The sequence below is a fragment of the Periplaneta americana genome, chromosome 1 (genome assembly GCF_040183065.1).
Source record: "Periplaneta americana isolate PAMFEO1 chromosome 1, P.americana_PAMFEO1_priV1, whole genome shotgun sequence".
NCBI classification, from domain to species: Eukaryota; Metazoa; Arthropoda; class Insecta; order Blattodea; family Blattidae; genus Periplaneta; species Periplaneta americana.
This window is the reverse complement of record NC_091117.1, coordinates 187,400,429-187,428,188: the sequence shown is the minus strand read 5'-3', so window position 1 is coordinate 187,428,188 and position 27,760 is coordinate 187,400,429. Positions and strand designations below refer to the sequence as shown.

The following is a 27,760-nucleotide window of genomic DNA, read 5'->3' as shown; positions in this document are numbered from 1 at the left end:
TTTTTACATGCCAGTAAATCTACTGACATCAGCCTGTCACATTTAAGCACACTTAAATGCCATCGACCTGGCCCGGGATCGAACCCGCAACCTCGGGCATAGAAGGCCAGCGCTATACCAACTGCGGCAACCAGGTCGACTTTATCTTTGAATCTCCTGCTTTTATAACTGGTGGGGCTGACAACGTGTGTGTGGGTGGTAAAGTCGGTTAGTGTGATTGTTTTTGTTGTGTCATGACTGTTCGAAGAATTCGTTCCTATTCATAAGTATTGGTTTTAAATTACTGTAGTATGCTTTAATAGACAGATAATATAGCCTACCCATCTCAAGGTAACACGATAAGATATGATAGGTAGCTGAAATACTAATAAAAGTCAGCAGAAAGTGCCTCTTCGTAAGACGAAGAGGTTATGTGAATCAGAAGAACAGGCAAGTAAGATATGTAGTTTGTAAGAAAAATGTACATGTAAAGTAGTAGGCCTACCTTAATATTAGTGGAATGACTAAGTATAGGCCTATAAACTATTAACTGTCAAATGCAGGTGAAACATTGTGTAAGTTGGAACTTAACCTAAATTACAACTATAGAGTTTATTCCATAAGCGTTTCGTCCTCACTTCTGTACGATATTAAGATATGAAAATGACATTAAACTTGAGCAGAGGGGCCAAAGGTAATACCTAAGCCTAAGTTTTCAGGAACATGCGACTCCGGGCGCTTCGTGTCCAATTACATAGCCTATACACAGAAACAAACCTAACCTAACCCGTTACCATAAGTGAGTGTTCTATAAGTTATGTACAGGCACAAACAAAATGGTGAATATTAAGTTATTTATGCCCCAGTCACTATAGGAACTTGATAAAATACTTTAAAATGCCTTGGAACGAATATATATATATATATATATATATATATATATATATATATATATATATAATTATTACTAGCCTACATTAACACATTTAATATATCACAAAACATACACTGGACGAACTAAATGTAATTATTATGAAAGTCCCCATATTTCCTTTCTCAAATTACGATCCACTTCTACTATATGGCTACTGAAACGAGAAGCAGGGACGGCAGTACATGCAAACGGAATTATACTAAATGTGAGGAATGTTACTACAGCTGTGTAGTATTATGTGAGTGACAGGTTAGGTTAGGTGCGTATTGTGTGACAGGTTAGGTTAGGTTTGATTAAGTTAGGTGTATAGTATTATGAGAGAGGTTAGTTTAGGTTTGATTAGGTTTGTAGCAAATGAATATGCTCTGTTTCATATAGCCTTTAGATACTTTTACTATAGTCTTCAGCTTGTTACACAAAGCATATCCTTAGTAACCTTGTTACAAAGCATTTTCAATGGCAATGTTAATTGAAGACGTCTGGGTAGCTCTGTTGGTAGAGCTGACTACGGACCAAAAGGTCCCGGGTGATGACGGGATTTTTCTTGTTGCCAAAACTTCCAGAAAGACCCAAGGTTCACTCAGCCTTCTATCAAAATGAGTATCGGGTTTTTCTTAGGATTAAAAGGCTGTCAGAGTGTTGTGTCAAGCACACCACTTCATTCTAGTGCCAAGGTCATGAAAGCCTGGAGCTCTACTGATAATGTTACGACAATAGTGCAATACTTGTCATATTAGTAAGCGGAAATAATGTTTTGACTTACTAGTAGTACAAGTAGGCTATTACACGTGTTGTCATGATGTTATCTATTAATCACCCTTTCTCCTCACTCTACGCCCGTTTTCTCCTGAGTTACCGACTATCTCTATGCCCCCCCCCCCCAAGCACCTTCATGGCGTATAATAAGGGATCCTTTTACCCTTAACAAATGATATAAATCTGAAAGTATTGTTTCATTTATTCTTAAGTTTAATTAATAGGTAATATACTCACACAATGCATAAGTCTAAGTTGTTGTTGTTGTTGTTTTCTAATGCCAGGCGTTTGACAATAAAGTCATTTGACCTCTTGCACTCCAATATTTTTCAAAGATATTATCATGGCCAGCCACTGAAGCACAGATTTTGAGGTGTTCCGAATCCATTTCTTGGTTTGAGTTGCACAATGGGCAGTTAGGGGACTGATATATTCCAATTCTATGCAGGTGTTTAGCCAAACAATCATGGCCTGTTGCCAATCTAAATGCAGCTACAGACGATTTTTTTGGTAAATCGGGAATTAACTGTGGATTTTGATGCAGAGAGTTCCATTTTTTCCCTTGAGATTGTGCTATCAAATTTTGTTTGTTGAAGTCTAAATATGTAGATTTAATAAATCTTTTCACAGAGTAATACGTAGATTTAGTAACAGGTCTGTAAGTAGCAGTGCTGCCCTTCTTTGCTAAAGCATTCGCATTCTCTTTTCCCAGGATTCCACAATGGGATGGTATCCACTGGAATACAATTCTTTTATTGAGTGATATTAATTGAGAGAGCATTTTAGTTATTTCTGCTGTTTGAAATGAAAGTGTGTGTTTAGAGACTATTGATGGAATAAGTCTAAGTAAAAACTACTATTAGATTTATTTTTGTGTTTATTACAGTTACATTCTTTTAATATGTTATATAAGAATAATATTGTTGTTTTTGACTGGCTGTTCTCCACAAGTGTTACAAAAATCATGTTAGGATAAGAATAATAATTTCAAATAAAGTTAATTTTGTTATAATAAGAGAAGTGGATTAGATATTGTGACTGTAATGAAAATTTTCATTCTGCAGATCAGCTACAATGAAGCACCAACTTTTAAGATTAGGGTACTACAGTAATCGGCATCATCTGTTGTCATGGAGAAGGATCAGTTCCGTTGCTTCATCACCAAAAATATGCATTGTTGGTAGTGGACCTGCTAGCTTCTATGCTGCCCAACATCTTATTAAGGTGCAGAACCATATTTTATTAATTTATTAGTCTCTGCCTGTGTATTTGTGTTTTTTTTCTCAACAAATCATCAGAGAATTTTTATAATAAGATAGTGCCATATCGAGTTTGTTTCCAAACTATAGTAGGCCTATATTTAGGTATTTTATTTGTTTCAGCTGAAGTGGCTGATCATTAGGGATAGGATTTTAATTGTCTAAAATCAGCCAAAAATGCAATTATGATCTAACAGTTAATAATATATAGGTTTATTGCTTATCTATTGTGAATATTGAATTAATGTTACAGAACAATTTGATAAGACTGAAGTTCTATGTAACAACTAATTAGTGCTCCTCAGTTTTCATAAATATAGAAATATTGAAAATGATTCATAATGATTACGTCTTATTAATTATGGTATTATGTTTAGTTAGAGTTTTCAGAAATAAATTTCTGTTCTCAGAACAGACATTTCCTGTGAATTTACTCCTAGACATATATTAGGCCTATTACAAAATTAAATTTAAAAATTTCCCTTAATCTCTTTACTTACTTCATTATAAATGGCTTTAAAGGAACCCAGAGGTTCATTGCAGTGCTCACATAAGCCCGCCATCGATCCCTATCCTGAGCAAGATTAATTCAGTCACTAGCATCATATCCCACCTCCCTCAAATCCATTTTAATATTACCTTCCCACCTACGTCTTGGCTTTCTCAAAGGTATGTTCCCCTCAGGTCTCCCAACTAACACTCTGTATGCATTTCTGGATTCACTCATATGTGCTACATGCCCTGCCCATCTCAAACATCTGGATTTAATGTTCCTAATTATGTTAGGTAAAGAATACAATGCATGCAGTTCCGTGTTGTGTAACTTTCCCCATTCTTCTGTAACTTCATCCTCCTTGCGCCAGATATTTTCCTAAACACCTTTTTCTCGAACACCCTTAACCTATCTCAAAGTGAGTGTCCAAGTTTCTCAACCATACAGAACAATGGTCTTATAACTGTTTTATAACTTTCAGCGTTTTTGAGAGCAGACTGGATGATAAAAGCTTCTTAACCAAATAATAACAGGCATTTCCCATAATATTTATTTTGCGTTTAATTTCCTCTCGAGTATAACTGATATTTGTTACTGTTGTTCCAAGGTACTTGAATTTTTCCATCTTTTCAAAGGATAAACTTCCAGTTTTCCTATTTTCATTTTGTACTATGTTCTGGTCACGAGACATAATCATATATTTTTGTTTTTTTCGGGGTTTACTTCCAACCTATCTCCTTACTTGCTTCAAGTAAAATTCCCGTGTTTTCCCTAATAATCTTACATTCTTCAAGAATATGTTTTATAAATTAGAGTACTGGAATATAGATTCAAAGATGGCTTAAGTGTGAAGTTCTAAATTTCTCTAGTGAAAATTTTACTAAATTGACATATAAATTGATTTACATTTTGTGCTTCAGATAAACTAAATTCTAAGGTACTGCAACACCATTGCATTATAACTTTCTCAGATGCATAATTGAGAAAAAAGGATAAATACATTTCAGAGTTTCTGATATTACGTTTTATAAAATACTTAAGTATGCAGTATCTATTATAATTATATTCCAAATATCGAAATTAGTTTTAATGTCGTCTACTACAGATCTGCAACACTCTTAACAGTGAAGAATTGCAACGCATGGGGTTATGTTTTGATGTGCTATAGCATTGTTGAATTTCTCATTCTTGTATCATTATGGAAGCATTGCGTGGTCGTGCTCATTTAGGCTACATTTATTTTTTTCCTTAATTTACCTCACTACCATGCTTTAAGTGTCCTTACTCAAATTCATTCACTTGTGTATAGAATTTTCTTCTGTACGCCAAATTTTAGATGTTCATGCTCATATTCTTTCATTTGTCTCCAGAAACTCTTTCTGAGATTATGTTAGATGTCCTCGTTCAGGTTCTTTTGTGTACAGAATTTTCTTCTCAAGCCCAGTAGCGGCCGGTGATCGAAATCCTCGGTGAGGCCAGATGCAACTAGTTTAAGTGCCTCCGATAGGAAATGTTTGTTTATGAAATTAATTATTATTGTTATTATATTATTAATAACATTATTACTGTATTATTATTATTAGTCTATTATTATTACTATTAATGAAAAATAATAATTTCACTCACCAAATAAGCTGTTATGCTTTGAGTTTCAGTGATTGTTTCAGTGTGATGAAGCAACCCCTATTTTGTGTTGAAATTCCCCTTTCTTTCTTTCTTTCTTTCTTTCCCTTTTATTTTTTTTTCCTTTGACAGCAACAAACAAGGCCAAGAGAAGTTTATTTTGTACCACATTACCACTTAAAAATTTATGTTGCCTATACCAGGATGCAAAAGAGACTCGCGTTTTAAGATTATCTTTCCTTTCTTTCAGTATTATTTTTTCTCGAAATAGGACACTCTAACAATGAATTAACTGCACCAGCATTATTTCTCTCATTTGTTTCTGTTTATATTTTCCCGAAATATATAATAACATTGGCCCAGATTCACTACTGTACTATGAAGTAAAATAGTACAACACCCTCGCTTAAGTCATAAAGAAAGACACAAGGGGAGAGAATAGAGTGGGTCTCTGCCTGCCAAAGAGCTGGAATTTTGTTATTTATGGCCTATATAGGAAGACAAGTCAACACTGCTATTCCCACCCCACTCTACCCTTGAGGTCGGCTCATGGATGGGAGAAGTGAAACCTGACCAGGCCAGACGAATTGTGCCTCAGCTACAACGTTTTAAGCGCAAACTCAAAGCCCGCGAAAAGGCAGGAAATACATAAGCCAGACCCGGCACGAGCGATCCTGGCCTCAGGAACAAATTTTACTGCAAAACAGGTCTATATACATCACAAAGTTTTCAAATGCTTTTACAGCGATATATGTTTCATTCAAATAACTAATACATTATATAAAAACACAAAATTTGATTTTAGTTAAGCCAAGTGACTGAGGCCCGGCCTCACTTGCCTCAGTCAATCAGCCACCACTGCTCAAACCATGTTTAAGTGACTCTTCTCAGTAACTTTTCTTTGGTTTTGCAGACTTTGCCACAATCTGAAGTTGACATATATGAGCAACTTCCTGTTCCATTTGGTCTAGTGCGTTTTGGTGTTGCACCTGACCACCCAGAAGTGAAAAATGTGATAAACACATTCACCAAGACTGCGTCCAGCCCAAATCTGAGATTCGTGGGGAATGTGTCATTGGGCCAGGACGTAACATTGCAAGAACTGAAGAATGCTTACCATGCTGTGCTGTTGGTAAGGGACATGTTACCGAATAGAACGAAACTGACTTGTAAATTCATGATAATATTCTAGTAATGAGTCATAAGTTAATATAAAGTTAGATAAAGGGACGTAAAATAGTCTGTAATGTTTAGTTATAATTGAAGGGATGAGAATGAGATAGTCCAAATCCACAATTGTAACAAAAATGGTTTTTTGTGCAAATTCATTTCTTACACATATGGGCAAGCTACTAGTGAAATATTACAAAATTTATTCAACAAATAACAGAAATATACGCTGGAAAATTTATGATACTGCATCTAATAGTATTGGACTCTAAACTTTTAATACACTCTCTTGTAAAATTGGGGGGCTTGAGGTTAAGGTATAATGTTGCAAGTTGGACCACCACTTATCGGTTGTCCGCATATAAAATTTAAAAATACTAGAGTTTATACACGAGATTTTTTTGTGCCTTTCATTGATTTTTTTTACATAGTATTGAGATATTTGTTTTTATTTCCCTACCACCTGTACATATAAAAACTGAAGGGATGAAGAAAATGGAAGGGGAAGGAAAATGTAACTTATGGGAATGTAAAAGTGGGGTTTGACTGTACTTTCATGATAAATACTGTTAAAAATCCAAAACCTGTGGTTCAAGACAGACACTCCCTTTCGCCAACAACCTTCTCATACCAGTTTTACAGAAGATATAACATTTGAAGAACTGAGTAGAGCGCTTAAAAATTCCAAAAATGGTAAAATCCCAGGAGAAGACGGGATAAATATAGAACTCTTCAAATATGCTGGACTGTAGTTTATGTATAGATTTCTGTATTTTTTAAACTCTATTTGGAATGGTTCCAACCCTCCTAATACTAAATTTAAAAGCCATGTTGAGTTTAGATAAGTTTGTGAAATAATATCATATAAATTAGTTTTTTATTTTTCAGTCAATCACTTATCATGTTATGATGGCAGAAATGGATTCTGTTACATCAAGATACAATGTTAATATACGTCACGAATATTTTCGACTTATTTTCAAGTCATCTTCAGGTGATAGTTTTCTAACAAACAAACATTTGAACTAGGTGAAAATATTATTTAAACACATTTAAAAAGCACTAGTAAATAGTCTGACTATGCATACTTTACTTAAAATGGTTGAATATATTATATTATTATTATTATGTTCATTGGAAGACTTTCTATCTGTATGTCAATTTAATTTTAAGACTATGTACGCCATTCAACCATTTTATGTAAAGTATGCATGGTCAGACAATTTACTAGTGTTTTATAAATGTGTTTAAATAATATTTTCACCTAGTTCAAATGTTTGTTTGTTAGAAAACTATCACCTGAAGATGGCTTGAAAATAAGTCGAAAATATTGGTGACGTATATTAACATTGTATCTTGATGTAACAAAATCCATTTCTGCCATCATAACATGATAAGTGATTGACTGAAAAATAAAAAATTAATTTATATGATATTACTCCTAATACTAGCTGGCAAGAAGCTCTTGTGATTCCAATTTATAAAAAGGGTGATAAGAAGAATTGTGACAACTATAGGGGCATCAGTCTATTAAACATGGGCTACAAAATATATTCCAACATTATCAAAAACAAATTTTCTACTTTTTACGCTGACAAATTGGGAGAAGAACAGAATGGCTTCTGATAAGGAAGGTGTTGTTGCGACAATTATTTCACAGAGATCGTAACAAACCTGTAGGTCTAATATGTGAAATAATGATGATGATGATGATGATGATGATGATGATGATGATGATGAAATCTGAGATATTCAATCGCAAATTTTCTAATTTATAAAATATTCGATCTATGTAATTGAAGAAGTAAGGTAATCTTATGAAAAATGTTTGATAAACACGTGTGCATTGTGTCAGTTTTTTTCTTTGTTTTTAGGCTTATGGTGCTGATGAGGATCGAGAGTTTGGTTTGGAAGGAGAGTCACTGGGCAATGTATTATCAGCACGTAGGTTTGTGGGTTGGTACAATGGACTTCCACGTGACAAAAACTTCTCAGTCAACCTTGATGTGGAAGAAGTGGTGATATTGGGTCAAGGAAATGTTGCTTTGGATGTTGCTCGTATTCTTCTGACACCCATTGATAAACTCAAGGTGAGCTTTTTTACAAGACATGCTTTATGAATGTGTATAAAATCCAGAAATGTATTATTAAATCTATTGTAAATGACTGTCTGAACTTTGGCTATGTAAAACTACATGTTTAAAGTCATATGACTCAAATGCTATGTCCTGTGAATGAGAGATTGCAGCTGGGTCCCTGATGTTAGGAGAAAAAAAAAAACCATAAAATAAAACATCCCGCGCTGTGGCGTCGTGGTCTAAGGTATCCTGCCCAGGAATCGCATTATGGAATGCACGCTGGTTCGAGTCCTCATGTGGGAAGAAATTTTCTCATGAAATTTCGGCCAGTGTATGGGACCGGTGCCCATCCAGCATCGTGATGCACTTGGGGAGCTACGATAGGTAGCGAAATCCGGTTACGCAAACCAGCTATAACGGCTGGGGGACTCATCGTGTTAACCACACGATACCTCCATTCTGGTTGGATGATCGTCCACCTCTGCTTCGGCATGTGGCCATGAGGCCAGCAGCTGGCTGGTCGGTCTTGGCCCTTCGTGGACTGTAGTGCCATGGATGATTGTTATTATTATTATTATTATTATTATTATTATTATTATTATTATTATTATTATTATTAAATAAAACAGGATATTCAAATATGTTGGATGTTTAAAACATAAATTAAAGCTCCAACAACAACAGATTGAATAAAAATTAAATTATAAAATGAAATTTAAAAAATTTACGAGTTGATGCCCTCCCAGCTGCTCTTAGTGAAGCAGCATGAAACTGGATATGATTGGACTTAAAAGAAAACTACTTGTTCACAGAGCACAGACATAACCGCTCATGCTCTGGACGCATTATCACGTAGCAGAGTGCGCTGTGTGCGGCTGATTGGACGACGAGGACCACTACAGGTTGCATTCACCATCAAGGAGTTACGGGAGATGCTGAAACTTCCTGGCTGTGTAACAGTATGCAACCAGCAGGACTTTGAGTCCGTCCGATCTGTAATTCCAGGTGAGTAGCAACACAGAGGCATATTTATCCGTGGAAATAAATACTAGGCAGCTGTTGAAGGTGGCAAAATCATGACATGTGCACCATAAACTCGACCAAATAACTTAACAGAGATTCAGAATATTTTTAAAGGACATAATATACACCATGTCTCTAAAATAAGTCCCACTTTAATATTCTTTTTATTCAAATACTATTTAATCTTAGGCAATGTTTGTTGGCTCGTATGGTGCACAAGCATAGGCGGAAAGAGAACCGTTTTCTTGGAGGGGGCAAAGCAAAACTATAGAATCTCGATATAACAAGGTTATAGGGGACATTATTTACCTTCTCGTCTCGTTATAGCTTGACCGTGGTATAGTATATCGGAATATGATCATTTAATAAAGGTATTTTCGGGGGGGAATATTTCTTACAGTGTTACATCCGTATCCACGATGTTTCAGACTGAGTTGTATAGGACTGGAACTGTTGGTCTACTATAGATTATAATACGGCATAACTTAAAACAATCTCCCTCTTTTTCTCTCTCATACACAAACACATGTATACCGGTACATCAATAACACTACATAACAGTGCTAACAGAAACTTTTTTATTTGAAGTTTACCATCCTGAAGGGGTCATATTAAATGTAAATTCTAATTTATTAATTTACTTAATCTCTCATCTTTAAGTTTACACATTATATCGGGATCACTTTTCTTTTTTCTACATTGTTGTGCAGTACCGGTATGTTATACATATTTCTCCAAGTTGCGGCCTGAACACCTGCAGACTTCTAACACATGAGTATCGGTACAGGCTGTTACAAAGGAAACATTACACTGCTTCCATTCCTCAAATGAGGTATAGAAATTCTTCTACATTCAGAAATTTAAAATAAATTAATATTATTTAAATAAATTAATATTATAGTCCAGTCGACGCAATATACCATCAATGTAAGTACAGAAACTTATCATAAACAAAAGCAAGAAAGATCTTTTGAATTCAATATTTTCTAACGTTAACAGAAAAAAAAGTTCAGACAAGTTTGGGGAGGGTAGTGCCCCCCCATACCCCCTCATAACTCCGCCTACGTAGCACAAGGTTCCCAGGTTTTGTTTCATTACAGCGATTCAATATGTGCACCATTTGTGACACGGCAAATATCGACGCAATATACCAACTCCTGCCAGACCCTGCATAATGTGTCAGGTGTCACATGGCTGCGGCTTCTTCAATCTTCATTCATAGATCCTCCAGGTCTCGTGATAGAGGTGGCACATAGACTTTGTCCTTTATATAACCCCACAGGAAATAATCGCAGGGGTCCACACCTGTGGAGTAACAACTGGCGCGTCTGCCCGCAAAACTAGGTGGCCCGGGTTCGATTCCTGGTCCGGGAAAGTTACCTGGTTGAGGTTTTTCTGGGGTTTCCCCTCAACCCAATATGAGCAAATGCTATGTAACTATTGGTGCTGGACCCTGGAGTCATTTCACCAGGATTATCACCTTTACTTCATTCAGATGCTAAATAACCTGAGATGTTGATACAGCGTCATAAAACAACCCATCCATACCTGTGGAGTAACGGTTAGCAAGTCTGGTCGTGAAACCAGGTGTCCCAGGTTCGATTCCCGGTCGGGGCAAGTTACCTGGTTGAGATTTTTTCCGGGGTTTTCCCGCAACCCAATATGAGCAAATGCTGGGTAACTTTCGGTGTTGGACCCCAGACTCATTTCACCGGCACCATCACCTTCATCTCATTCAGACGCTAAATAACCTAAGCTGTTGATAAAGCGTTGTAAAATAATAACCTACTAAAACAACCCACTAAAAAAAAAATCGCAGGGGGTTAAATCAGGAGATCGTGGTGGCCATTTCATGTAAGCATTGTCCATGTCTCCTACTCGTCCTATCCAACGTTGGGGAAGTGTGAGATTGAGATAGTCACGAACTTCACAGTAACAGTGAGGAGATGCGCCATCCTGCTGGTACAGATAATCATTCGAATCTTCATTCAGTTGAGGCGTTAACCACAATTGGATCATGTTGAGATAGGTTATGCCAGAGACTGTAGCCTTCATGAAAAAAAGGGTCGTACAATTTGCAATGCAACATGGCACAAAACACATTTACCTTTGGTGAAACATGTTCATGTTCAATGATAGTGTGTGGATTCTCAGTACCCCAAATTCGGCAATTGTGACGATTCACCTCCCCATTTATGTGAAATGTTGCCTCATCGCTGAATATGAGGTGCTCAATAAATCCATGTTCCTGCCCAAACTCTTGAAATTCATAGCATCATGGTTTATTGTGTTCTGCTAGTTGATTTTGAAATGTTGTAAATAAGTGGTTACGTGGCGTGCCAGGCATGTGCATGTCTTTCACTAGGCTTGCATGTTATTTAATGACTTCAGTTGTCAGTTGATGCTATGCGTAATCGAAATTCATTGAAAATATAACTGAATTTGAGGAGAGTAGTAAATAGTTTCCAATACTGGATTCTTACAAAAGATGACTTAGTTTCAAATTTAAAATTGTGAATGAATGTTAGAAACAAATTGTTTTGTTGAAGTGTAGAGCCATAACAAAGCAAAAATAAGAGTACATCTGTTGTACTAAAATCTTATCAACGCATTTTCAAAGAAAAAATCTGGTGTAAACAACTCTACGTCTGAATTCAGTTTAATATTTTGAATATGCATTGCCTCTAATCCTTCCCCCCCACTCCCATAATTTGGCTTTCACTTGTATAATTCTTTATTTGTTTTATTTATTTATAATGATTATGTCAGAAACAGTATTTAAAACTTAGGATTTGTGAATTTATGTAGTAGAAACATTATGCAATATGCCATTCACAAACTGCACCTACTAGGAAAAGAAAACTATAATTTGAGCATATCAACTCATAAAACTAAAGTAATGGCCCATAGTGGTAAATTTCCAATTCGTACAAAAATAATAGTTGATAATAAGCCCATAGAACAAATATCTCATTTTGATTATTTAGGTTGTAATATAACTTATGATGTAGATAGAGATATTGACAACAAAATAAGCAAATTCCAGTGGATATGCTGAACAATAAATAGAACACTAAAAAATAAAACTAGAAAGGAAACAAAACTAAAGTTCTATGGCGGTGCCCGTGTTGACATATGGAAGCGAATCATGGATAATTAAAGAACGAGATAAAAGTAAATTACAGGCTGCAGAGATGAGGTTTCTTCGCAGAGTAAAGGGATGTACAAGAAGGGATCTGATAAGAAATGAGGATATCCGTAAGGAATTAGATATATACAACATAAACGAAAAAGTTGAAGATTATAAAGAAAAGTGGAAAGAACACCTGTCTCGAATGGATAATGAAAAAGAATTCCAGCATTGATACAACAGTACCAACCTAAAGGCAAAAGAGATGTCGGGCGTCCTAGGAAAAGGTGGAATTGAATAAAATGTGAAGACGGAACAGGCACGAAGCCTAAACCATGAAGTGAAGATGATGATGATGAGAAACATTTAAACCTACATCTCGAAATATGGATAACAATAGTTGCCTATGCATAAAGATATCAGTAATTTCGTCCATTATTATTATTATTATTATTATTATTATTATTATTATTATTATTATTATTATTATTATTTTGTGTTATTATTTATTTGATTTATTCATTACATCATTCTGTATTCATGTCCTGGCGGATTAGATGTATTCCAGTTCTTAATCCACCATTACCCACTATATAATGATTATAAATTAACAATACATATGGCAATATATAATATTATACTAAGTATCTTCTTTTTCTTCTTCTTCTTCTTCTTCTTCTTCTTCTTCTTCTTCTTCTTATTATTATTATTATTATTATTATTATTATTATTATTATTATTATTATTATTATTGCTGTTGTTATTGTTGTTATTAATGTTATTATTATGGTGATTATTATTATTATTACTACTACTACTACTACTACTACTACTACTACTACTACTACTACTACTAGTATTACTATTATTATTAATTTTACTACTACTACTATTATTATTATTATTATTATTATTATTATTATTACTACTACTACTACTATTAGTATTATTATTATTATTAATTTTACTCTACTATTATTATTATTATTATTATTATTATTATTATTATTATTATTTTTATTTTTATTATTATTTCAGAACTGGAGCGTCCAAGACGACGTCTTACAGAGTTGTTATGTACAGCAGCAGAATCATCTCCTTCAGGTCCTGTGGATGAAAACTTGAAACAGTTCCATCTAATGTTCTACCGCTCACCTCTCAGTTTCCATCCCTCTTCTGGTAAGATCACAAGGTAATACGGTTTATTTATGCCTTCCTAGTGTGTCATTACTTTCCTTTTTGTCTTTAGTGTAATTCTCTATCTCGATTTTCAAAGGATTAATTTCGTTTACAAATTTTCTAAACAATGATCTTTCTTTTTTCCAGTTGACTTTAGTGTTAGCTTTCCATTATGTTTTTATTATTTTATGGAACTTCTACCAAACTTCCCTGTCTTTTACTAAAGACCTCCAATAAAATTTATCTACGAGTTTTATCTTGTTTTCTCTTTTAATTATTCTATCTTTCCATAAGCTTATGTCTTCCTTTCATTTGTTCTTTTGCCCTCGACTATAAGTAAATGCCATGTGACCCAATACAAACCATATCCTCTGAAATTTATTGTACTCTCTGACACAAATAGGTCTTCTTTCCGTTTGCTCTTCTGCCCTCAACTGTTATATTGTAGTTAGAATTCTATGGGTAAATGCCATGTGACCTAATATACAAACCATACCCTCTGAAATTAACTGTAACCTTTCACACATATACAGACGTGGACAAATTATTAGCAAAATTGAAGATTTTTATTATATATTTTTACAAAATATGATTCTTCAATTTAGATTACAGTTGACATTTTTGTGTATTTCTAAATTATTAGCAAAATTGAAGATTTGTATTGTATATTTTTCAAAATTTAACTCCTCAATTTGGACTATATTTGATATTTTTGGATATTTACAAATTATTAGCAAAACTGAAGGTTTTTATTGTATATTTTTACAAAATTCGATTCTTCAATTTGGACTACAGTTGACATTTTGCATATTTCCAAATTATTAGCAAAACTGAAGATTTTTGTTTTATATTTTTACAAAATTTGACTCTTCAATGCAGTTGACATTTTTGATAATTTACAAATTGTTAGCAAAATTGAAGATTTTTATTATATATTTTTACAAAACTTGACTCTTCAATTTAAACTACAGTTGACGTTTTTGCATATTTCTGTCTACTGTAATGATGGAAATATGCAAAATTGTCAACTGTAGTCTAAATTGAAAAATCAAATTTTGTAAACAGAATTATCATAAAAATCGTCAATTTTGTTAATAATTTGTCCACGTCTGTATATTTTCCTTCTGTTTGTTCTTCTGTCCACAACTGTTGTACTTAGAATTCTGTGGGTGAATGACATGTGACCTAACACAAACCATACCCTCTGAAAGGCCAGAACAGGTTATTAGGCCCATATTTCTGAAAGACACATGAAACTCATAATGATGAAATTTAATTTATAGACCCTAGGTTTGTTGCTTATACGTAACATTTTTCTTTGAAATCCTGTAATGAAATTTATATTACACACACACACACGCACACACTAGAACCTCGATAACCTGAGATGTTGATAAAGCGTTGTAAAACAACCTACTTAAAAAAAAAAAAACTAGAACCTCGATTATCTGTCCATAAATTATCCGCTGTGTGAATTATCCATTGTCGAAAAAGAGCGCTATTTTTAAGTGGTATACAGTAATGGTTTACGCCACTCTTTCCTATTTTCTGAATTGTACCCAACACAATTCGTAACTTCGCCAGATGTGTAACTTATGTTTGGTTCTCCGTTAAGGTTTGTCCAGCCAAAGTTATGAACTCAGAGTTGATCAACCAAGCTTTGAACCCGGGTCCTCTGGTCTGTAAGCCCAGTGCGCTAGTGCTCAGCCACCATGGCTGTTTGTGTACAATCTATGAGAAAGTGTATTTACAGTACAGCATCGATTATCCGAAACAATTGGTGATGGGGATGTTTGGATAACCGATCATTTATGAAAACAAATTGTACCGGTGTCATAGGAGCAGTACGAAACAAAGAAACACTGATATTAAACACAAAAACTGTACATACAGTCTATATTTTGTATCACACATCTTACAAATAACACAGAGGACTGACTAGCCTAGTTTGACAAGTTCAAAATGGTCATTAAAGTAGCCTACAGTTTAGTAAAAGAAGTCCATTTTTTTTTTTTGTTTGCTTCACAGCTGAGACTCCTTTTCTGCATGGCGCGTGTGCAAATTTGAATTTGCCAATTGGAATGCTTTCGGTTAACCAATATTTTGGTTGATCGGTATTTGGATAATCGATGCTCTACTGTAGTTTCAAATTACATTATTTATTTCATCTGTTGATATATTTTTAACATATCCACATTTTTGTAACATTATGTCTCATTTCTGCCCTTGCTTCACTTCTGTTTTTAATATTGGACTCAAACTTTTATGCAAGTTCGAGATTTTCATTCCGTATTGATACCCAACATTTTTTATACAAATAATAGTAGTAAAAGTGTTGAATATTACTAACTATCACACTGCAGGTGCTCCCCACATGGTAGGCAGCGTGAAGCTTGGAGTGAACCAGCTTGATCACAAGCAGCAAGCTGTTCCCACTGGCACAACTGAAACAGTACCTTGTGGGTTAATACTGCGCAGCATTGGATATCGCAGCACACAGGCAGACCCTGATGTGCCATTTGACTCAGGGAGAGGCCATGTGCTCAACACGAAGGGTGTGGTGCAACCTGGTAAGTCAGAGGCGGCCCGTCCCTATGTGCTACAGTGCTACAGCACAGTGATAATTTTTGCTCAAATAATGTATTTGTAATACCATAGTATCTGATGTGATTTAACAATTTCCCGTGGTTATATTCATGATGCATTATCGAGTGTTTAGTCTTCGCTCTTTGGTGCCTCAGGGGGTTCGTTGTGCTACTCTCAACTTCATATGAGAATGTAGACATTTATGCGCATGTGCGAAGCTGAAATCACTGCTCTGATTGGCTATTTTTACGCGGGAAAGTACTGTATTCAGCTTCAGCACAACACAGCTTGGAGATTACAAAAGTAAAGCGTAACGAAAGAATGCTTGTTTGTGGAAGAACTCGGAACTATTTACAATGTATTTGGTAATTCAAATATCAGACTGCTGCTGCCATCTACCTGTAGGCCTATGAGGTTCCTTCTGAATCAGCTAGCAAGCGACGGAAAATGGAATCCCAGAAAATTTAAGCCAAGGAAGTATGTGACTGTATAATTCAGGAAACTACTCACCGTTTCCCGTCTTCAAGCTACCTAGACGCAACAAAATTGTTAAACAGCAAAATTTTTGAGAATTTTTTGTATAATTTCGTGAACGCGAACTTGAAGTTGCTGTCAACAGCTATACTATACTGAACAAAAGAGTGTTAAAAACACAACTTGGAGTTCTATACGGACAACCCGACTTCCAAAATATAGATGTCTGTTCAATTGTTACAATACATAGTCTCCAACAATTTACAGGATCCATTCCGTGAAGTAACGAAGTTGTTAAATAGTTTGGTTACAACATCAATGACCACTGCTGAGACAGAAAGATGTTTTTCTTGCTTGAAACGCATAAAAACGGTTTTTAAGGAACACTATGACCCAGGATCGTCTCACTGCTCTTGCAATACTGTCAATAGAAAAGAATATGATGTCCAGGATGGAGGGGTTTAACACCAGGGTAATTGACAAGTTCTGCAGTAGGAAGGAAAGTCGTATGGACTTCATATTTCGTCACTAGGCGAGTCTCAAATTAAGATAAATACATATAAGTGTATACAGTAGGCGATATAGAGATTGTAGCACACTCATTATTTTGACCACCAGCTGCTACTGTGGTAAGTGCTGTGACACAGGAGCTATTCATCTATTATTACTACTATGCTGTCATCTTTATTTTCTTCTTTCTTCCATTTCTTATATTTAATTTTTTTTCTCTGATTCTCTTCTAAAGTGCTTTATCTTCACATGTTTTCTCTTCTAATTTGTTGCAACCAGTGTGACTGAATATCATACAACTGATATCACTCACTGCACTAGCTCGTCTGACCTTCCATTCTCAGCTCCACAACACCCTATAAAACTTATGAGTTACGTGGCTGATATAGCAGCAGAGTTGCCATTACTTATTATCAAACCCTAATATAATGGACAACAGATATCAAGTGTTGAATAAAGATCAGAAATCACAGAAAACAATCTAAACAAAGCTACTTACTTACACAGTACAAACACTGAACAAAGACTGACGCTCATTGGACGAGACAGACTACGTAATTTTCTTTACCATCACGCATTTGTCAGCTAGCAGAAGGCGTCTCCTTTCTTACATCCTAACTCTAGTAACTGTAGAATTAATCACAGGATACTGTGGTATCTATGCAGGTCTGTACACTGCAGGGTGGCTTGCAACAGGACCTATGGGGGTCATCTTATCCACCATGTCACAGGCATTTGGTGTAGGCAAGGCCATAGAGACAGATCTGCGATCTGGACGTGTGGACATGTCGCAGACCAAACCAGGATATGCAGCTGTGTCCAAACTGCTTCAAGATAGAGGTCAGCACTGATATGTAGGAATAAAATTTTAAATTTCGAGTGTGAGATTCCTCCATTGATATAGTACTCTGGCTCTTTAAAATCAAACCTGTGGAAGGTATTTAACTGTTATTTCACTTTTCAATAATCGTATTTAACATCTATCTCAACATAAATGTAGTAATTTATTATTTGTCTATCCTTTTCTTATGGTGCTTTACTGCAATAAGCAAGTACTTTCATCACTCATCAGCAGAGACCGGAACTTTGGCAGAATGGCTTTTTAAATGTGTTAAATCTATCTTCATTTTGAAAGTAAATCTGTACGAATTATACCTTTGTGATTGAAACGTCACAGTTTTATGTTGCCGTTTTCTGCTTTTTTAATATAAATGCCTAATTTACTAAATAAATGCTTTTTTTTTGCCTTTATTTGATTATTTATCTATTATTTATTAATTTATTATTAAAAATTGCCTACAGGCATATTTTAATTTATTTCTATAACTGCTACAATGAAAGTGACTTCACCGAATGTATATTATTGTCTATCAGTCAGTTCCTATTCTCTTTGAAACAATGAGTGTTGCTGTGCAAAAATGTATAACAGTAAGCATTTTAATTATCACTTGTGTTTATTTGACAAGGCAACAATGAGTGTGGGTCTAATGTTATTTTTAACGGTTATTTTTGTTTCAGTTTTCATTGCGACATTGTTGTAGCTATAAGTCCCGTCGCTCTAATTTCTGACAGCCAATTGCGTTGCAGGTCGGCTACATTTAAATGTGTGCGTCTTGCGATCCGCTTATGAAGACGTTATTCATTTCTTAAGGCTCGATAAATACTTAATATAATCGTCCACCATTTTGGCTCTTTCGTTGGCATTCGCAGTAAGCACACGAAGACGTTATTTGCCGCTCAATTATTTGCTGAATTACAGTGCGTTTGATTTATTATCATAGGAGCTACGACATGATAATGTTTAACAGTGTGGCAAATGGTAGCTCGGCAACGAAAGAACAAAAATGGCGAATAATATTTCCTACCTAGACTTTATAGAGCTTTCACTTCCTATGACGTAAGCAAAGAGGAGGAGTCACGCCGGGAATAACAGCGTCACGACTATAGCTAAATATTTCATATCGCAACATATCAGTACAATCAAACACAAAAATACACTTTCCAAGGCTACTGGGAAGAAGATTTCTTTGCTTCCAACAGTAATTGCAACATTGAGTCGAAAATCTCAATTTGCATTCGACTTATGTAAAGCTTTTCTTGCTGCCGAAATCCCTTTATGGAAAGTGCAAGGTTGTGGGTCTAGTGCAAGGTTTTTGTAATTGCTTTTATTGCGTATTTTAGCTATTTATAATGCCTTTTTGTCTGCCTAGTTTAGCTATTTATGATGCCTTTTTGCCTGCCTATTTTAATGATTCATAATGCCTAAACTTCCGGTCTCTGCTCATCAGTTAAAATAATGGCACTTATATCCCTTACACCCTGTAGTATTGAAAACGTTGCTCATGGTATCTAATATTTGTCAACAGTAACTTTGTTGGCAATTCTTTTCACATTTTTTAAATCCAGGACGTCTTAATAAGAGAAACAAGTACGATATTCATTGAGATTTAACTAAGTTGGAGGGTGTAAAAGGTAGTGTACAACCTCAAAGCTTCTTGAAAGTGACTGATAATATATTTCTGTAATTTCTTTTTTATTATTATTACTCAGAAGTTTTATTCACTCTAGTAAGTTGATACAGATATTGAGAAAACATGGAATGTAGTGTCTTGGAAGTTTGAAAATTACCCACATATTTGTCCAAAAATAAGTAATATTACAGTTACTTTCAAGTTCTACTAAATCCTGAATATCATATATTCAAATTGTAAGCTACCTTGGTTTAAGGTACTTAAGATTTCTTCAAATTAGTAATAGACACATTAAATCGTTTAGCTGTCAATACTGATTTTCAGGTGTTACAACTGTCAGCTGGTCAGATTGGGAACGCATTGATGCAGTGGAAAGAAATCGGGGTGAACTGGTTGGAAAACCTCGAGAGAAGATTGTTGATGTACAAGAAATGTTGGCAGTATCTATTGGAGCTGGAGGAACATGATTACATTCCAGGTCAGTATGCTTTTTTATTAAAAAATGAGGCCCAATTCCCAGATTTCAACTATATAACATCACCACCTCCATTACCACCACTTTCATCAGAAGATTGATTGTAGGGTAGTTAGTTCTGTCCTATAAAACTCAAATGTTACTCTTCCCTGCATCTCCTTATGGTCTTCCAGTCTTGTAGTCTGTTTGATTTAAAATGAAGAGCTATTTTGGGTAGTTGATCATAATTTATCCTGTCATTGTTTTAAGGCAATTGTAATCGTAGCTATATATTAAACAGTAATGTACTCTTTGTGTGTAAAATCTGTAGTTCTGATGATTGGAGAAGGTAGGGAGTGGAGTAGTAGAAGTGTAATTTTTGTGTATTTGGTGCCTGCTAATAACATTTGTTTAACAGCTCAATTATTCTTTCTTATTATATAGGGTGATTCAGGAGGAGTTACCGCCATTTACGGAGCTTATTTCTGAAAACATTTTGAGCAAAAAATTTCATATACACACTGATCCTATTCTCAATATTTTCAGAGTTACACTGATTTGAACTTGATTGTAAAATACCTTTTTTTCTTTGGTTTGAAGGATAAAAGAATATCACAAATAGCGAGTGAACTATTCAAAAGTATTATTTCTTTAATTGGCTACTTTTCGCAGCTAAAAATATGTTGTGAATTCCTTAGTTGCTTCGTATAGTCCCCCCCCCCCCCCAACTACACGCACTTATCACAACTGTTGCAAATCACACCACTTCTAGCAACTTGATTCTTTACAGTTCAATTTTGCATCCTAATGTACTGTCTTGAAGAGTTTACAAGAGTGGCATGATTTGTAACATTTGTTATTATAAATGCATAATCAATCAATCTTCTTAATGTATCCAGCTGTTTGCTGACAACATAAAGTCCACTGTAGTCTTATCAGTTTTTGCTTTTTCATGAAAAATGAGGGGTATTTTGATTGGTGTTCATTATAGATGCCTGTTGCTAGTAGCTAGAGTTGGGGTGTAGATTATAAATGCATAAAAATTATCTAATTTTGTAGTTAAATTTCTCCCCAATTTTTAACTACAAAATTAGATTATAAATGCATAAGAATAATCTAATTTTGTAGTTAAAAATTGGGGAGAAAAAATCTGTACGAAACAACTAAGGAATTTACAATACATTTTAGCTTCAGAGTACTAGCCAATTAAAGAAATGATACTTGTGAATAGTTCGTATTTTACAAACAACTTCAAATTACAGCAACTCTGAAACTATTGAGAATAGAACCCATGTTTATATGACATTTTTTGCTCAGAATGTTTTCCGAAATAAGCTCTGTAAATTGCAGTAATTCCTCCTGAATCACTCTGTATAATTCCTTATCAATATCATAGCTAGAGGTTTTAATATGAATAGGATGTGACAGTACCAGTGTTATTTCAATAAAATATTCTCTTATTGTTTCATTAATTTTACTTCATTTTAATACACATTCCAATAGCATTTATTTATTACTATTTTACGTAATGTGTTCGAAAAAAATATGTATTAAAATAGTTTTCATGAAAATAGAATGTTAACTGTATTACTGTTTTTTAACCAATAATATTCTTCATAAACCCTGTTAATAAAACAACTTAAGAGTAAAACCTAGCAGGGAAACAGTGTCAAATTAAGAAATTTAAGGTCTCGCTTGGGAGAACCTATATAATTAATAAATAATATATAAAGCACAAAAAACTTATTGACCTTCCCTAGACCCTCAGAAAGAAATCCTATGTACACCACTGATGCCATGTAGAATATTCTGAATTGGTATCATATCTGACCAACTATTTAAGTAAATGAAAATTAAGAGAAAATTGTAAACCACATTTGGTGTTTTTATATCAGGATATAACACTGGACCTTGCGGTAGAATTATAATTGTACATTTGTTTAAAAGTTTAACTCAGACTGAATAAGTTACTGTATTGTGATATTTTTCAGATTGTTACTATCCAGTTCTGCACTACCAACTTTCAGAAGACTTCATCAACATTGGAATGATGTATATTCCTGTTTGAAATAGGATGGTAGGAGACTTGGGTGTATTATCTGGCACTACGAACTGTGCTTGAAGTAAAAACTTGCAAACACAGTATTTCATTCAAAACTCTTATCAGAACTTGCTTTACTTTCTCAAGTTCATTTCGTAACAGTTTGACAAGGTTATCCACGATCAGAAACTGCTAGTCTTCTTCTTCTTCTTCTTCTTCTTCTTCTTCTTCTTCTTCTTCTTCTTCTTCTTCTTCTTCTTCAGAACTAACAAGAATTGAGACCACTCGTGTAGCTCGGACAGTTGGCACATCTGCCTAGTGATCAAAGACTGCTCTCGAACATGGATTCATATACCTGCTTGTGTTTATTACTGGTTGCGTTTTTCCCCAACTGTAAGGCATATGTCAGGTAATCACATTGTGAATCCTTGCCCCCATCTTGCTATTGATGCTAAATAACCTAGTAAATGATACAGTAGTGTTAAATAACAGATTAAAAAAAAACAGGATTAAAACCCTAAGGCCTGTTCTGAGTCTCAAGAAAATTGATTGGACCATCTTCCCCGTGGTCTCCTTACTTCTCTCTATCCAAATGGCTTTTAATACAGTGTGTTCAGAAATCTCTCAGTTGTAATTTTACATATATGCCACCTCTATTTCTCTATACTGTATTATATCTTGCAGTTTATTGCTGGTTCCTATTATTTAATTCGGAATTTGATCTCATCTAGTAAAACCTGCCAGTGGTCTAAGACATAGGTGTCATCATGTAATGAGAATGATAGCTAACGATGATTTTGTAACAGTACCATTGCTTAAGAAGCTCCAAATACAAAACAAATAGCTGCAGAAGAGGCAGAGAACCCAGCTACCATCATCCTGGATAAATGTTTTACCTAATGTATCTATTACATATTTGAAAAACTTAAATAATTATGTATTACGTTTTACTTTGAGTTATTGAGTTAACTAAACAAATAATTATAGTAAAATAGACTGTAGGGAACTTTCTTCCTTCCTTGAACATTTTTATTTACAGTTCCACTTATTTTGTCCTTTCTTGGCCCTCAAATTTATTGAAGTCTTTTGCATAACATGATGTATAGTGTTACTGGACTTTCGTTTTATCATGACTGAGACCTTTGTTGCACAGCAAACACTTCACTGTATTCTTATATTTAATGAAAAGAAATGATTCTTTCTGAGTTGGATTGTAAAGAGCAGGTGTTGATGATTTATAAAAAGAATCTGCAATCAAATAAATAAAAACGCTAAACTGGATAATAGGTGTGGAAGCTTTCAGCTGTGCCTTTACAATGATAACTAATTACACAATGGACACGACATTTACCTGTGCCATCTTTACCAGGAGAAATTTGGTTTCTTTCTCTCTCTCTCTCTCCCGCCCTCGTCTTTCTCAACCTTACTAACAACGAGAAGTAGTGCCAGTGTTGGTGACAGGGTTAGGTAGGGTTTGATGAAGAGATGAATTAGTGACAATTACCCTACTCTTAGTGACGAGATGAGGGAATAGATTAGTGACAAGGGCTTCGCGCAAAAGTGACACAAGTGAATGTCAGGCCAATTTTCCCTTGCTGATAATATTTTTGTTTTCTAAATTTGCTTTCATCGATTTCAACGATATTCCTTGGACCACATCATATTTCTCCTTCAGTTCGCTGCAATAATTGCCATAATATCATACCACGCATTTTCCTTCAGTGCATTCAAAAACCCGCTATTATACTAGGTAATCCATGCACTTGACTATTGCAGTCATTGTTTGACATAACAGTACAGCCTGGTTATTTATTAGTGGCGAGCATGATTGGTGCTGTTGTTCAGCATGCATTGTCCAGTTCCAAAAATAAATAAATAAGAGAATCTAATGACTTGTAGAGTTGTCTTGATAATCCATTTTGAATCTTGCGTACACTACTTTTAACACTTGAATATAAGTAATTGATTAACTAGCGGACTTACTCGTGTTAATTATGTAAGTCTATGCGGCTTACAGCTGTTTCGGTGCTTCATCACATCATCCTCAGAGCCTACTAGATCTCGGCGTCATCTCGAACTTCTCTGCCTGTTGTGTGGGTGCGTTTGATTGTTGAAAAGTGTTGAAAAGTGGAGTCAAATAGTGTGTGTGTACTGAAATTGATCTGTGTGTTGAGAATTTGATCCGGGTGTGTTTTAGTCTGTTTGTATATTTCGTATTGTTCTAGTGTGTTGAGTTTTTGGTTCTTGGGTTGTATGTGTAGGATTTCCATGTCCGCATTTATGTTACTGTATGTATGGTTAGCATTGGTTATGTGAACAAACACAAAAACACGCAAAACACAACACAAACACAAGAACACAAGAAATACATCACACTAACATATGAAAACAAAAGCACACATAAGATCGCATCTTCATTCAGAAAGCAGAAATACAACATAGCATACAGAACAGAAAACACACTACAAATACATCTCAACACACAAAAAAACACAAACAAATAAATACGACCACAGAGGTGTATACAAACTCACATGTAATAGTTGCGACAAGTTCTACATTGGACAGACAGGCAGATCATTCCAAACACGCTACAAAGAACACATTAAAGCAACAACCAGAGGACACAATACATCTACATACGCCGATCACATAACCAATGCTAGCCATACATACAATAACATAAATGCGGACATGGAAATCCTACACATACAACCCAAGAACCAAAAACTCAACACACTAGAACAATACGAAATATACAAACACACTAAAACACACCCCGATCAAATTCTCAACACACAGGCCAATTTCAGTACACACACACTATTTGACTCCACTTTTCAACACTTTTCAACAATCAAACGCACCCACACAACAGGCAGAGAAGTTCGAGATGACGCCGAGATCTAGTAGGCTCTGAGGATGGTGTGAAGAAGCACCAAAACAGCTGTAAGCCGCACAGACTTACATAATTAACACGAGTAAGTCTGCTAGTTAATCAATTACTTAGAATCTAATGAATTGTAGGCTTTTTCTGCTGGCATATGTGCATGTAATGGCTGGCACTGCTGTCTATAAACAGCAAAGCTTACATGCTGATTCGATGTTACATAATTGTCCCCTGATACAGAGCAATCAGTGCTCAGTAGGAAATCTCGTCTGAGTTGACAGAGGCCGGTTTTGCCTGATCTATAATGTTTCGTAACATATATTCTAAAGTAAAACTTGTTCTTAATTACCCTAGTGTAAACATAAAGGAACCTAGCTAGGATTAACTATAATTTTGATTTCATTATCTTGCTTCATCATAATTTTAAAGGAATTTCGTGTATTTGGCAATGTTGGTACACTTGTGATTTAAGTATCAATAACAATAACAATATTTATTGATGACCTTCGTAGTAGCACTAGCTTGGAACACTTCTCAGAATAGCAACATACTCGTATACCGTTCAGTACCTTCTTGTATTGTTGCACAAACTATTTCTTATAGGTTAAATTAATTTTTATCTTTTGTATTATTGATTGGTAGATATACTTTGAATAGGGTTTATAATTTAAAAGATTTAAACAAAACATGGCAACAGTTGATTATGAAAAGGTGAAACAGAATGAGCCAGAAAGGTTATGGACGTAGAACTATGTTTGTCAGCGAGGACTGTTCTGGATGAAATTTACCTAGTAACCATCTTGCCCGGCTGGTGTTGTACAATACTCAGATTCACTGTTTGAGCCAATGTAGATGGCTGCAGTGACTTGTCTTGCCATTTTACAGCCCCATTGAGTCCACCAAGCTCACATGCACTATTGCTTTCTTGCTCACTCTGTGTTCTCTCTTGTACTCCACAATGGTGGTCTTGAGCTTGTTTCATTCATCTTGGGATGTCTGTTCTGCTATTGTTCTTATCTCCACTGTTTCGTTCTCTCGATTCTTGAATTTTAAGACACTTTGAAGTCAAATTTTCACGACTACTTTTTAAAGTTGGTTCAATTTACTCCAGATTATTTATTTTTATTTATATATATATATTTTTTTGCGTTAACTTAGTCAATCTCATAGCACTCGATTGTTCGACACCTCAAGTGTCTATATCGGTTCAGATTTCTTGGAATTATGCTCATAAAATGACTGGCAGAACTCAGTTTTCGAGGCATGTTTTGCCCCCTCCATCTCACCAACCTTGAGAGTCTAACTAGTTTCGTACGGATGTTTATGGTTACGGGACTCCTATATCTATGTGGTAAATATACTTTTTGTTCCTCTATGTTATTTGTTGAAGAGCTGTAAGCAGTTATAATGTAACACTTTTTGTTCGGACATCATTAACGAGCAGTTGGCAAACTACTGTGCCAAATACAAAATGTACTTTTACGTCAAAAATACACTGTAAATAACACTCATTTTACGTAATTTTAACATCAATATATTTTCGAGTTCCGACGTGTTTGCATTAAGTTTCAAGCATAGTCTTAGTGCCAATTACTGTACCTGAATAAAACATATCTAGTTCCTTGAAAAGCAGACTACAAGTCATGGTGAACAAAGGACAAACGACTTTTCTGTAGTTGCATTTTGTATAGAGTTTATTAGTAATTGTTTATTGATAAGGGTGTGATTTTTTGGTATTAACAATATGCGCGAAATGTGTTGGAAACTTATTTTATGCATGGAAAATGAAAATTCCTTAATGAAAGTCCAAAATTAAGTGAAATCTATCCGTGAATTTTCGCGAAATTGATATAAATTCACGAAGTTACTTCATAACCACGATATTTTCAACAAAAAACAGGTTTCGTGGAGAATTTGCACGAAAAATTACTCTTTCTCCCAAGTAAAAAGTGAATTCTCTTCATTATAAAATATACATGGACATTTCTGTATATTTGATCATTCAGCATTACATCATGTGGTATCTGGCAACGATGTATGCAGTTTCAGGGACTGCTTCCTGGAAGCAGCGCAAGCAGACAACTGTCATTTCTCTTTCCTACAACTACCTTCTTGTGATCAAGAAGGTAGTGCTGTCACCCCCATCACAGTCAAATGAAATTTAATTATGAATTTAATTAACGATACAAACAATTTTCTGTAAGTTTCAAAGGGATTGTTTCAATAATAATTTTTAAAAAGTTATTTTTTTTATTTTATCATTTTTTACATTTCTTCAGGGTGCGAAATATGCACGAAATTCCTTGTTCTTTTACGAAATATTCACTGAAATCAAATCATTTTAATTACCAAAATCAGGGTAAAATAGTCACCATAAAATCACGCCCCTATATATTAGTATTAGTGAAGGTCTCTAAAAAATGCTTTCTTAGTTACAATTTTTTTCATTGTTAAGTAAGTATGTTTTATTTCGCATGGGCATTTTTTAAAACGAATTGGTTATATTATCATTTTACAATTTCGCTATTATATTTCATATACTTTTTTGTTACCTTTATAACTATTGTTAATTGTTACATATTGAACAAAAATCAATAAATATCTTTGTTAAAAATACCATTGCATTAACGAATATGTTTTCACTGTTGAAGAAATTATTTCTTTAACAAATTAATAATAATGGAGAGGAGCACCCAAATGGGCATTGATT

At 34.8% G+C, this 27,760-nt stretch overlaps 1 protein-coding gene across 3 annotated transcripts; it reads left to right on the top strand.

Moving 5' to 3' along the window:
* dare (NADPH:adrenodoxin oxidoreductase, mitochondrial) lies at positions 1-27,666 on the top strand. Of its 3 annotated transcripts, none has more exons than XM_069834058.1 (10): positions 1-207; positions 2,734-2,893; positions 5,958-6,176; positions 8,089-8,304; positions 9,105-9,297; positions 13,484-13,624; positions 15,988-16,194; positions 17,861-18,034; positions 19,990-20,143; positions 22,111-27,666. In XM_069834058.1, exons 2-9 carry the CDS (start codon positions 2,744-2,746, stop codon positions 20,130-20,132), a joined length of 1,443 nt encoding a protein of 480 aa, XP_069690159.1. In that variant the 5' UTR covers positions 1-207; positions 2,734-2,743; the 3' UTR covers positions 20,133-20,143; positions 22,111-27,666. The 3 variants fall into 3 exon arrangements, with proteins under 3 accessions (XP_069690159.1, XP_069690154.1, XP_069690145.1); XM_069834053.1 differs by having other exon boundaries at positions 1-433; XM_069834044.1 differs by having other exon boundaries at positions 2-429.
* The last annotated feature ends 94 nt before the right edge of the window (positions 27,667-27,760 follow it).

Bases quoted from the DNA above. Each gene is read 5' to 3' on its own strand.
- dare (XM_069834058.1), top strand. From the start codon at position 2,744: ATGAAGCACCAACTTTTAAGATTAGGGTACTACAGTAATCGGCATCAT. The intron at 6,177-8,088 runs GTAAGGGACATG...CTTTGTTTTTAG, and splicing joins CTTACCATGCTGTGCTGTTG to GCTTATGGTGCTGATGAGGA. The intron at 8,305-9,104 runs GTGAGCTTTTTT...ACTTGTTCACAG, and splicing joins CACCCATTGATAAACTCAAG to AGCACAGACATAACCGCTCA.